This window comes from Balaenoptera acutorostrata, chromosome 18 (genome assembly GCF_949987535.1).
Source record: "Balaenoptera acutorostrata chromosome 18, mBalAcu1.1, whole genome shotgun sequence".
NCBI lineage: Eukaryota > Metazoa > Chordata > Mammalia > Artiodactyla > Balaenopteridae > Balaenoptera > Balaenoptera acutorostrata.
In genome coordinates this window covers 81,031,666-81,045,078 of record NC_080081.1, presented here as the reverse complement: position 1 = coordinate 81,045,078, position 13,413 = coordinate 81,031,666, and the positions used below count along the sequence as shown (strand labels likewise).

General features: G+C 37.4%; 2 protein-coding genes across 3 annotated transcripts in view; one reads left to right on the top strand and one right to left on the bottom strand.

Annotated features, from left to right (window-relative positions):
• Positions 1-10,659, top strand: part of RNF17 (ring finger protein 17) — a 123,882-nt gene extending 113,223 nt beyond the window's left edge. The window contains exons 31-37 of the mRNA XM_057532722.1: positions 1,077-1,133; positions 3,249-3,365; positions 4,493-4,661; positions 6,322-6,457; positions 8,320-8,509; positions 9,946-10,045; positions 10,530-10,659. Of these exons, the coding sequence (XP_057388705.1) occupies positions 1,077-1,133; positions 3,249-3,365; positions 4,493-4,661; positions 6,322-6,457; positions 8,320-8,509; positions 9,946-10,044 (768 nt within the window). The 3' untranslated portion in view covers position 10,045; positions 10,530-10,659. The remainder of the gene's footprint in view (positions 1-1,076; positions 1,134-3,248; positions 3,366-4,492; positions 4,662-6,321; positions 6,458-8,319; positions 8,510-9,945; positions 10,046-10,529) is intronic.
• Positions 10,660-10,754: 95 nt separating this feature from the next.
• CENPJ (centromere protein J) overlaps positions 10,755-13,413 on the bottom strand; it is a 63,714-nt gene continuing 61,055 nt past the window's right edge. For both annotated transcript variants that reach the window (XM_007164249.2, XM_057532752.1), the window contains exon 17: positions 10,755-12,857. In XM_007164249.2, coding sequence (XP_007164311.1) covers positions 12,662-12,857 — 196 coding nt within the window. In that variant the 3' untranslated portion in view covers positions 10,755-12,661. The remainder of the gene's footprint in view (positions 12,858-13,413) is intronic.

The following is a 13,413-nucleotide window of genomic DNA, read 5'->3' as shown; positions in this document are numbered from 1 at the left end:
TTACGCCTCAAGCCTTCCATATAGTTCTACATGCTGATATGTTAAGAGGGTCTAGAGGATTTGTAAATTCTTTACTGAGAAAGCAATACCCTATATCATGCTTTATAAAGTCCTAGAAAAGACTTCAATTGCATTAAGAGTCACTTAGTGTTTCTATATCTTCAAACCTAATGGGAAGCTCATATGTTCTCTAACGTTGTTTGAATATAGATGTAAATTATGAAATCATAATGGAATTCACTGCCAGAAAACGACTCTCTCCCAAGATAAAATGGTTTTGCCTTATATTCAGTATTATAACATTTCCCCCATTTTGCCTTCTCACAGGGAACTCAGAGCCAGATTTTAAGCTTAGCTTCAGTAAATAGCCCATTCCAGTTGCCTGGTGCTTCTGTTTTTAATATTTTAAAAAACATAATTAGTCTGTTACAGATATGATTTCACATGGCAAGCTGCCACAAATACTTTATAGAAATAGGGTACTCATCATAAATAAGAACGTGAACATTGTATATAGCAAGAAATTTTTAGACTTACAGTTCACTTGTTAAGGTTTTGAATATTCATTTTGGCAATAGTACACAACCAAACAGTGGGTGTTCAGTTCAATATAGGAAACTACTTTCTTCTCTCAAATAGGAAACTATGACATAACTTTGTACATGTAATGCTCACAGCCAGTTGTTTCTTTTGAGCATAGAGGTGTGTGTGTGTGTGCGTGCGTGCCCCCGTGTGTTTGTGTAAAGGGTGTTTCATCTGGTAAACAGGTTTTATAAAGATTACTTAGTCTCTCTGGCAGGTGTACTCTTCAGTGTGAACATTTAAAAGGAAAGGTAAGAGCTCCCACTCTTATTATAAACTAATGACAATTGACATGCTTTTAGCATAATTTTGAGGATTCTTCTTGTTGCAATATTAAGATCACTCAGAACACTAAATTTTCCCATAGTTAAGCTGAAATGAATGCCAACAAGGTCATGCACACGGTTTTTGTGGGATGAAATATGAAAGTGCCTTAAAACAATAGTACATAGTTAAAGATAGTTTTATTCGTTAATAATACTATATTATTTCAGAAACCAACAGATTACAATAAAAAGTATGAGGAAGAGAGATGGGAAATAAGGTTTGAGGTAAGTTTCAATCCAAATATTTTGAAAATTTGGACAATTCATCAATACAAAGAATCTGATACAAGATCAGGAAGGTAAGCATAACAGCTTTATTGAGATAATTTACATACCATAAAATTCAACTTTTTAAAGTGTACAAGTCAGTGGTTTTTAATATATTCATAGAGTTGTGCAATCATCACAACTATCTAATTCCACAACATTTCATCTCAGAAAGAAGCTCCATACCAGCAGCAGTCACTTTCCATTTCCCCTTCCCCAGTTTCCTGGAAACTGTTTCTGTGGGTTTGTCTATCCTGGACGTTTCATATAAAGGGAATCATAGCCCTTTGTTACTGGCTTCTTTCATTCAGAATAATGTTTGCAGGGTTGAATCATGTTGTAGTATGTGTCCTTTTCATTGCTGAATAATATTCCATTATACAGATACACACATTTTGTTTATCCATTCATCTCTTGATGGATACTTGGGTTGTTCTTACCTTTACAGATAGTGAATTAAAGCTACTATGAACGTTTGTGTACAGATTTTTAAGTGGATGTCAGTTTTCAGTTCTCTTGAGTATGGACCTAGGAGTGGAATTACTAAGTCATATGGTGACTGTGTTTACCATTTTAAGGAACTGTGAAACTGTTTTCCAAACCAGCGGCATCATTTTACTTTGGTACTAGGGTTGTACAAGGGTTCCATTTTTTCCATATCCTCACCAACACTTACCTGACTTTTTTCCTAGCCATCTTAGGATAGGTGTGAAGATACAAGTCCCTTATCAGATATGATTTGCAAATATTTTCTCCCATTCTGTGGGTTGTCTTTTCACTTTCTTGATGGTATCCTTTGAAACACCAGAGTTTTAAATTTTGATGAAATCTAGTTTATCCTTTTTATCTTATTTTTTCTTTTGTCACTTTTGCTTTTTGGTGCAAGAAGTGTTTTCATAAGTAAAATTTTATCATTTAAAATTTTAAGTAGAATTTAATTCCTATAATTATAAAAATGACATATGCTTGTTGTAAAGTGTTTTGTAACAAATCAGTAAAATTCAACAGTAGGTAGTCACTTCTTGCTGAAATCTTAGTGGTTCAAATATGTTTTGTTTTGCCACCAGTTTGGAAATGTTAAATAGTAATAAGTGAGTCTACAAATTTGAATATGATTGTTTTACTCTTTATGTTAATCACCATATTCAAGATTTTTTTTAACTTACTAAAAGAAAAATCCCCTATATTTTTTTTTTTTATAAATTTATTTATTTATTTATATTTATTTTTGGCTGTGTTGGGTCTTCGTTTCTGTGCCAGGGCTTTCTCCATTTGTGGAGAGCAGGGGCCACTCTTCATCGCGGTGCGCAGGCCTCTTACCGTCGCGGCCTCTCCCGTTGCAGAGCACAGGCTCCAGACGCGCAGGCTCAGTAGTTGTGGCTCACGGGCTTAGTCGCTCCGCGGCATGTGGGATCTTCCCAGACCAGGGCTCGAACCCGTGTCCCCTGCATTGGCAGGCAGATTCTTAACCACTGCGCCACCAGGGAAGCCCTCCCCTATATTTTTATATGTATATTTCTTTTAACAACTGCTAACTGCCTTGATCCTCTTTGGAATCATAGAACTTTTAATTACTCCTTATGCTTTTATAGAGCTTAAGAGAGAGCACACTTTTTTCATGATTTTTAACTTAAATCTTCCTTTGTTATTTCATATTTTAGTATTTAGTATAAAATACTCTAAAAATAAATGAAATACTACAGAAATGTGAAAAGAAAGAAGTCCCAGTTCTACATCTTGAACACCCCAGTCCGTCCACTAAGCAGCCGCAATTTGTTAATCATTCTTCTAGAATTTTATGTGTTATATGTAAATATTATATATAAGTAAATATTCCTGTGGGGTTTTTTTAATACAAAATCTTTTTTTTTGGCAGGGGACAAAAGACTGCTAAAGATCTTTTGATTACTTATCACATTTTGGTCCCACTACAACAAAATTATTTTGTGATTTTCAGTGTCTCAGCTAGATTTTTGCTAAATGAAAGTAAATTGGCACTGTAATAAGCTTTAATAATGTGGTGGGTTTCTGTAATAGTCACTCTGAAATTGGAATTTATTTTTGGTGTTTTAGGAATTGCTTTTGCCTGAAACAGAGACGCCTATTTTACCGCCATATTTGTCTTCACCTCTTCCTCCCCCTGGAGAGCTCTACGCTGTTCAAGTTAAGCACGTTGTCTCACCCAGCGAAGTACGTGATTCCAGTAATGCTGGTGGTTAAAAACATGACAGGCAGTCTCGGTCTTTAACTCTAGGGTTGATTCTCCACATTTCCATCTTCCTGATTTTCATAGCTGACAGCTGGTGGCCGCTAGGTTGCCTGCCCTATAATGTACTCTTCAGACACTTGTTTTACTTAATGAGGCAAGTGTTCCTTAATCACTGTTGGGTTTTCCCAGTATTGTGTAGCTTTTTCATTCAAATATTTAGATTGTTAAGTTGGAACTTATTTCCACCTGTAAAATCTTACTAAACATCTCATTCCCCTGTCCTCCTCCTACATTGAACTTAGGTGCTCTTTATTCGCTGTTTTTCCATACCACTTATCACCTTGTAACACACTGTGCCACTTCCTTATTTTGTCTGCTTCTTCCCACTAGAATGTAATTCCATGAAGACAGGGATTTTTGTCTGTTTTGGTCAGAGGTGTGTCCCTAGAACCTAGAATACTGCCTGATACATAGTAGGCACTCAGTAAATATTGACTGAATGAGTAAGTACACTAAAGAAAATTCAATTATATATGCTTGGCTAACGAGAGAAAGAAATGACAAATTAAGCGGCCAGGCAGTCTCTCAGCCATTTTTACACAGTAAACCATTCTTTTCACCGGCAAGAAGAATTTGCTCCATAATTTCATCAGAGAACATAGTAGTGCAAACTATTGTTGGTTTTTATGATTTTTAATTGGTTATTAGTCACCACATAAATTACCCCAAATTGAGCAGCATAAAACAACACACGTGAAAGTCAGAAATCCAGGATCTCGGGTTGCAGTCGGGGTGTGTGTGTGGGGTGTGCAGGATCCACTTCCAGAGCCCGAAGGCTGGGCCTGCTGGCGCGCGTCTGCACGCTTCCCTGTTGGGCTGAGCGCCGCCAGGGCAGAGACCACGCCTTTGACAACCTGGGCTCAGTGGTCACATACCGCCGCCACTCTCATGCTTTCCAGTCGCAAAGAGCAAGTCTGGTTTGCTGTGGGGACTTGACTCTGAGGGCTGTGAGGTCGTTGCTGGGGACTGGCGTGCAGTAGTTCTGTCCACATCATGAATACTAAAAATTACAGCATTTGAACTTTTTCCCTTCCCTTCCCCCACTTAGGTGTATATTTGCCTTGACTCTGTAGAAAACTGTAATCTGGTGAAGCAGCATGATGACACAGTTGACGGTGGAGTCAGCTGGGAACCTGAGCCTGAGAGCCTTGAGGAAGCGCTGGGGAGGTTCAATAAGGATGTGGAGACGTTCCCGCCTCTGACGGACTTCCGAACAGGTACTAACCTTTCAGAGTAAAATGGGATTCCCAGTGAAGCCGCTGTTTTGTTTCAGTGCTGATGAGACTGGGTTGTTTCTAAGGTTAACTGGTATTTTTGTCACCCTCACTTGATATGCATGGTCTCTTGCCTTGGGGCGCTTTTGTTTTTCAAAGCTCAGGCCACGCTGTAACATTGACTGCATGAAGGTGGCTTTTCTGAGCTTGCAGTTTTGCCAATAGCTCAGATTGTGAGTTGTTACTTGGACCTGAATGGCACTAATTTTAATTACAAGCCACCTAAGCTGCTAATTGTGGTGTGGGGCAGCAGAACTCAGATTGTGTCGAGTCCTGCCAGCATGGGTGAAATCCTGCTTTTTTCCCTTTCTAATCTACTTCCCTATCTTTATTAAATATATGGCATTCTCCTATGAGGAAAATGCATCTAGTTACTGGTGTTGACGGTTCCTGAATACCAGGAGTGGTGTCTACACATTTTATCAGTATGTGATGTATAGGGATGTATTATTCATCCTTGGTATTTTGTTCATATCAGAGGATACTTTAGCAAAGGAAAACATCAGCCTGACGTCCTATCTGATTTTACTTAATGAGATTTTAATCACTTGTGACCCATGTTTGGCTGATAAACACCACTTGCTGTTCCCTCTGCCTGGAAAGTTCTGGGGTGTGTAGCAGGGTCTCTGCTCAGCTGTCCCCGCATGGCAGCTCTTCCCTGATGCATCCCACCCCACCCCCTCCTCCCGTCCTGTAAGGCAGCACCACAGCAGGGACTCTGTGCCGCGGCGTCATCAGCGCCTAAGGAGGGCACCTGGCTCAAGTAGGTGCTCATAAGTATTTGTTGAATGAGTGAAAAAATAAACTCAGTCACTTTTTCTTTTTGTAAAAACTAATTTATAATCTGGAAGAAACAATCCCTTCCTCACGGTGCTCTTCTCTCAGGGAGGCTGCACAAACAGTCCGTGCGTAATGTGATCATTCATGGAGCTACACATACATGTGTGCATTTTTCTATGGTTATTCTTCAATTAAGTATGCATATGTACAAGTTGATTCATAGACAAGTGCTTATTAAATATGTACGGAATCTATATTGAAGGAGTTGAATAAGGAATCTATTTAGGTAACACGTTGAGGATATGTGGTTGAAGTGGGTTGGGAGTATATTGTGAAGAACCCTGTAAATTGCAGTCTAAGGACTTGGTACTGCAGACAGTTAAGATGCCATTGAAATTTTTTAAACTACAGAGCAATGGAATTGGATTGGAGGAGAAGGAAATTAAAAGTAGGAAAAATAGAAACCATTTTACTATCATTTGCAGAAGACAACTGCCCAAAGGAAAAAAAATCGGGGGCGTATAAGAAGTGGGAACAATGGAAGGATGGTTTAAGCCTTGGGTGGTGGAAGAACTAGGACTCTGAGAATGGAGAGGTGTCTTTCTTCCAGCCTTTTCCTAACTTAGGAATTAGGAAAAACAAGGTTTATAAAGTATAAACAGAAAAAAGAGCACAAGCCAACATGTGGCTAACTGTTGAGTGTTTAATTCTGAATAATGGGTAATTGGTGATTATATTTTCTTTGTACTTTACTGTATTTTTTTTAAAAAACGTTTTTAAGAAAATAAAAGGCAATGTGATTTCCCCCTTTTTGTCTTTTCAGAAATGCCTTGCCTTGCAGAATATGATGATGGCGTATGGTACAGAGCAAAGATTGTTTCCATTAAAGAATTTAATCCTCTGGCTGTCCTGGTACAATTTGTTGATTATGGATCAACTGAAAAGCTGACAATAAACAGGTTAAAAAAACAAAAAAGTAAACTTAGTTGAATTAGGATTCTTAGTTTTCTATTCTTTTTTTTTAAATGAAAAGATTTTGCCTCTTTTTTTAAAAGAAAAAAATCTATTTTAAAGCTACTTATATATTGGGAGTATTTTTTATCTAAAAGTTATTTTTTATTGTAAAATACACATACCATAAAATCTACCGTGTTAAAAAATAAATTTTAAAAAATTCTTAAAGAGAAAAAATTTACCACATTAGCCATTTTTAAGTATACAATTAATTGGCATTAAGTATTCAGTGTTGTGCGACCATTGCTACTGTCCATTTTCAGGACTTTTTCATAACCCCAAACAGAAACTCTACCCCTCAATAACATTCCATTCCCTTTCTCTCAGCTCCCGGTAACCCCTCTTCTACTCTCTGTATGAATTTGCTTATTTTAGGTTCTTCATCAAGTGTAATCATAAGTATTTGTCCTTTTATGTCTGGCTTATTTTACTTAGAATGATGTTTTCAGAGTTCGTCCAATTGAAGCATGTGTCAGAATTTCATTACTTTTATGACTAAATAATATTTCATTGTACGTATATACCACATTTTGTTTATCTGTTCATCTGTTGATGGGCACTTGGTCTGTGAATAATGCTGCTATGAACAATGACATACAAAGAGCCATTTTGAGTTCCTGCTTTCAGCTGTTTGGGGGTATTATATACCTCAAAATGGAATTGCAGGACCATATGGTAATTTTGTGTTTAACTTTTTCAGGAAATGCCAAACTTTTCCATAGTAGCTATACTATTTATATTTCCACCAGCAACGCACAGGAGTTCCATTTTCTCCACATCCTTGCCAACACTGTTATTTTCCAAGTTTTGTTATTGTTGTTTGTGATACTTTTTTAATAGTGGTAAAATACACATATCATAAAATCTACCATCTTAACCATTTTTAGAAGTATAGTTAAGTAGTATTAACTTTCCTTACATTGTTATTGCAACCAATCTCCAGAACTCTCTTCATTTTGGAAAACTGAAACTAACCCTGTGCCCATTAAACGATCCCTCATTCCCTCTTCATCCAGCCCATCAACCACTGTTCCATCTCTATGAATTTGATTATTGTAGGTATCTCATATGTCTTTTTGTAACTGGCTTATTTCACTTAGCATGATGTCAAGGTTCAACCATGTCATAGCATATGTTAGAATTTTCTTCTTTTCTAAGGCTGAATAGTATTCCATCACATGTATATAACACATTTATCCATGCACCCATCAGTGGATACTTGGCTATTGTGAATGATGCTATGAACATGGGTGTACAAATATTTCTTCATGACCCTGCTTTCAATATACTCAGAAGTGGAGTTGCTGGATAATATGCTTATTCTTAGTATTTGGAGGAACCACCAAACTTCCCCACAGTAGCATTTTACATTCCCACCAAATGTCCAAGGGTTCCAGTTTTTCTCTGTATCCTCACCAACACTTGTTATCTTCCATTTTTGTTTGTTTTAAATAGTAGCCATCCTAATGGGTATGGGGTGATATCACATTGTGGCTTTGATTTGCATTTCCCTGATGATTAGTGATGTTGAGCACCTTTTCATTTGCTTGTTGCCCATTTATATCTCTTCCTTGGAGAAATGTCTTTTTTAATGTATATTTTCTCTCATTCTGTAGGTTGCCTTTTCACTCTGTTGACTGTGCCCTTTGCACAGTTTTAAATTTTGATATAATCAAAATTTTTTCTTCTGTTGCCTGTGCTTTTTTTGGTGTCATATCCAAGAATCACTGCCAAATCCAACACCTTTAACTTTTTCTCTAATTGTGACATTCTTAACATTTTAATTTAAGGATTTCTTTTGTGACAGACTTTGTCAAATTCCTGTTCATCTTATGCAGTATCCAGCCCAAGCCATAAAGGTTCTCTTGGCAGGGTTTAAACCTCCCTTAAGAGATGTAGGAAAGGCAAGAATACCGTACTGTCCCAAGTGGAGCATGGAAGCATTGTGGGCTATGATAGACTGTCTTCAAGGAAAACAACTTTATGCTTCTTCCATGGTAAATATCTGCCTTAATTAGCCAAAATACTTTGAAAGCTATTTCAAGGATCCCTGTTAACTTTCTAAAGTGCTTTTTATCTCTGCAGCTCTAGATGCAAAAATGCTTTAAAGCATTTGATGTTGTAAATACTATAGGATTAATTTTAAGGCTTGTTCAAATGTCTGTTTGTATTTTACAAACTTTTGATTAGCCCTGCAATGATATAAAATATCAGTGATGTAATGACTAAGATAAAAAATGATCAAGATGAGTATCCTATAATCAAAGAACTGATAATGAGGAAAACATGTAAACTACTAATACAAGGTAGAATGAAATAAATGCTATAAAAAAGGTATAGGTATCTTTGGGGTGTGCGTGTGGGGAGAGAAGCAGGAGCGATGAGTTCTGTCTGGAGAGATCAGGGTAGGGTGTTTGAGCCCCTGCTTAGTAGGCACTCGAGTGCTTATTCAGTAAGTATGACCGGGAGACAGTGACATTCGAGCTGCATCCTAAAAGTAGAAAAGACCAGAAGGGGGGATTCTGGTCAGAGTCAGAGAAAGGTTCAAATGGTGCTCATATCATAACTGTACTGACTTTGAATTGTTTAATGCAGTAGAAGCTGCATCAAAAGGTCCAAAAAAGAAAATCCAGATCATGCTTGGTATAAATATGCTTTCTACTTGAGGCTTAGTCACAAAGGGGTGGCTCGAAGGCCGTATCTGGCTTGTAACCATGTTTGATTTAGTGCACAGCTGTTTTAAAACTGGAAAATTATACACAAAGTCGTATTTCTAAGTACTATAAAATCTTCTGAAGTGACAGCACCAGTGGTGCAACAACAGTCCCTCTAGGTGGGGACATGCTCTTCGGTTCACCCTAGTCCTCACCACTGTTGTTTCAGCCCAGCTCGCCCTGATCTAGGGACCCGAGATTTGGGGGATTTCTGATATATTGGCTGTGACAAGAATGAGCTCTTAATGAAGCGGTGCTGTTACTAGACAGTGCTTTTTGAAAACCTCTGTACATACCATGTTCCTGTGTATGCAGTGGTGTAAATAGCTTATGCAGGGTTTCTCTCAAGAAGCCAGTGAAAATAACAAATGTTCTTATAAATACATGTGTATTCACATCTATGAGTAACACTCAAAATTTGGTGACTGTGTGCATAAAGGTATGCTTTATGTGTAGAATGTAAATGAATTCTAACAGGAATGGTAGTATTAAAGCCCACTGGCTCAATCTAGGAAAACTTTGGGGAGAGTTACATTTTAAATAAAGTAAAAGATGGAAAGAATGGGACTTAGCAAGAAACCATCAAGATACCTTTTGAAAGTAACAGTGTATAAATTATAAATAAACTTAGAGAATGCCTTGTCCCTCCTGCCAGTTGTAGGAGGAACAGGCAGCAAAGACATGATGGTGTTTTCTTGACATGTATGTGTTAATTTTAGGCTCAGGTACCAGAACAAATAGTGACATTATATGAAGATGAACAGTATCCAGTTCATATGTCATTAGTAGAAATGGGGCTTGCAGACCAAGACGAGTGATGTAAGTACGACTTCTTGTTCACCCTTATAGTCAGCATGATGTAGCAGAGATTCATACTAAATTGCCCTGAAAAGCACCTTTGGCCTTTCCTTGATTTGTCAAAGGAATGACGACAAAGCTCAACCAGAGTCTCTCTTGTAGATCTCTCCTTCATAGGCCCTTCTTACCTATTGAGTACCAGTAACAAAGAGGTTCCATAGCTATAAAAACGCTTGGAACGGCTATCCTGACCATTCATGGTGCCAGATGGTTCTGGGGGCAAGGAGGAGAGCAGCGGGAGGCGGGCACTATAAATAATTTAAGCACAGAATGCTGTGCTACACATGCAGCACTACTGGACAGCCAGTGCCCTGACAACAAGGCTATTAAAGTCCTTCGGTAAACAGCTCACTCTTTATCCATTCACATAAATGTAACATGTGATTCAGTAACTGTATTTGAACCTTAAGCAAAGGTTTAAAATAACACACCTTTTGTTTTTCAGGTTTACAGTACAGAGCATCTATAGCAGCCCAGAAGAAAGTTTTCTGTTATATGTAGACCATTTCAGGCTTATTTTTCTTGACTTGTTCTGCAATAGTGCTGGCCTTTTTTTTCTTTTCTTTACATGTTGAACTGTTAGGAATTATTCCCAAAAAGTTAATAAATATTTGCTTTCAAGTATTTACTTATTTTATTTTACTGTAATTTTTAAATGAAGTATTTTAGGCATGTTAGAAAAAGCATATTTAGTTCATTTTATAACTAATGTACATTCAGCTGAATAAACAAGACATCATCAGCACAGTTGTAGGCCCCTGTTCTACCCTTCCCCAGTCATTCTGTTTCTTACAGAGGAGGTGAATACTGTGAATTTGGTGTTTATCGTTCTTATATAGCTCTTTATAATTTTATTGTATATGCATGCATCCATAAACAAGACATAGTGTTGCTCTGTATATTTTTAAGTGTGTGCAGTATCACACAATTACCTTTTTTCCCTTATTTCCACTATATAATGCATATTGGTATGCATAGCTCTATTTTATTCACTTTCACCGTTACATCCATCTGTGCATATAATTTACTCTGTTGTTAGATATTTAGGTTGTTAACAGTTTTTTCTCAATTACAGATACTCTACTGTACAACCCCTTATGCACCTGTGAGGGGTTTTCTAGTAAACATACTTTAGTGGAATTTAGTACTAGGTCATGCGGCAATTGCTTTCCAAAGAAGTGATTTTACCAGCTAATTCTACCATCAGTAGTCCAAGTTCCTTGCCAACACGTGGTGTGGCCAGACCATTGTTTGCCAGTTTATGACAATAACGTAAAAAGGTACCTCATTGTTGAAATATGCATTTACTGGTTTTAGTCAGTTTATTGCTTATTAATATCCTTTGTTTGTAATTACCTATTTTAACTAATAGGGATTCTTTATTTATTCTGGTTACTAATCCTTTGTCAGATACGTGTTTCTTTTCCTAGGCTGTGACTTTTCTCTCTTTTGTGGTATCTTTGGACAAACAGAAACTTTTGACTCATCAACCTTTTAAGGTTTGTGCTGTGTCTCATTTAAAAATCTTTCTCTAGGGAGCTCCCTGATGGTCTAGGGGTTAGGATTTGGCACTTTCACTGCTGTGGCCTGGGTTCAGTCCCTGGTCTGGGAACTGAGATCCCCCAAGAGGTGCGGCACAACCAAAAAAAAATAATAAAATTTAAAAATCTTTCTCTATTCCTGAGGTAATACATATAATTATTTTCTTTGAAAAGTTTTCAACTTTTTTGTTATTCAGTTTTAAATCACCTGGAATTAATACATGTGGCTTTTTTTTAAAAACTGAGTTACTGCCAGCATTACTGTCAGACTGCACTAAGTGACTAGACCAAACTTACTATGTAAATCTACTTGTAGGTGACTTGGCCCCCCCCTTCAAGGACATCTTGCTTCTGTCGGCCCTGTCTTTCTTACAGGTAATAAGGTCAAGGCACCTGTGGTCTATCAATCAGTTAACACTGGCTGGTTAGTTTTCATGCCCCCACCTTTCTCAGCTGTCACCGTCCTTACAACTGCTTTCTCCTCCTATGAGATTTATCTGCACTCGTAGAATGAACTCTTCTGCCTGTTTTACTGTTTGTTTATTTGTATTCAGTCACTGTTTTAACTTCCAATTCTGTGACCTCTGTGGTAGATAATGCTTTAATTTTAGTACTAATTGAGCACAGTAATATCTTGACTGGAGAAATCCTCTTACTCCTTCAGTAAACTTTCTGAGCAAGACCTTCATAGGACTGGTAGGTGGTGGGAAAATCTGTGATACTGTGTTTCTTGTACTTCTTGGCTCTCATAACCATCTCCAACCAATGAAAGCATCCACTTGTTAAAAGTCTATACTGGTTAGAACCGTAGAAAGACAAGGTAGGTGAACTAAAAATGAAAGCTGTCCCTGTGCATTTCAAACATTATTAAAAAAGGCATCAAGTTTTATTTTATATTCCAAACAATCTTTTCCATTTATATATATACACACACACACAGTATATATAAATTAAACCACAGAATCCACAAGAAATGTACATTTTTTAAAGAAGAAAATCAAGTTAGTGTTATTTCATGATGAGCCATACACAAGGATCATGACAGTTTTGTGTCCATTAGAACATTACCATCCTTGTCTTTAACTCTTACTCGACCAGATGAATATTTGGTTTCTTGAAGACCGTTTGTATACACAGTTTTAACAGTGCCATCTGGATACTCCCGTCTCTTGAACTGGGCCGTATGTAGTTCTCTTTGGCCATTATTAAACTCTATGATTTTGTTGCCATCTCTGTAAATTTAAAGTAGAATTTAATTTCTTTAAAAATATGAAGTATACAGCAGGAGAACTCTGGCAGTTATTCCTTCTCCTAGAGCATCCCTGGTCCTTATATAGGTATAATTGGGACTTAACTTCTCAGCACAGAATGGTTTTTTCTGTTTTGGTTATTTCTCCAATTTTATATAAACACAATGGCTCTGTGCCACATACAAGTGTTAGAGAGCCAGTGCCCTATCAAATGTGGCCCTAGGGTGTCAGCATCACCCGAGGGCTCATTAGAAACGCAAATTATTTGGCTGGGGCCCAGCAACCTGCTCTTGAACAGTCCCTCCAGGTGATTCTGGTGCACCCTGAAGTTTGAGAACCACTGCTGTAAGTGAAAAATGGCAAAATAATCCAGAATGAATGAGAATAAAAGTTTTCATCACAAGAAAAATGTGTAAGTAAGTATGTGTAATGATGGACGTTAACTAGACTTCTGTGATCATCTTGCAATATATACAAATATCAAATCTTTGTTGTACACCTGAAACTAATGTTATATGTCAGTTATACCTCAATTAAA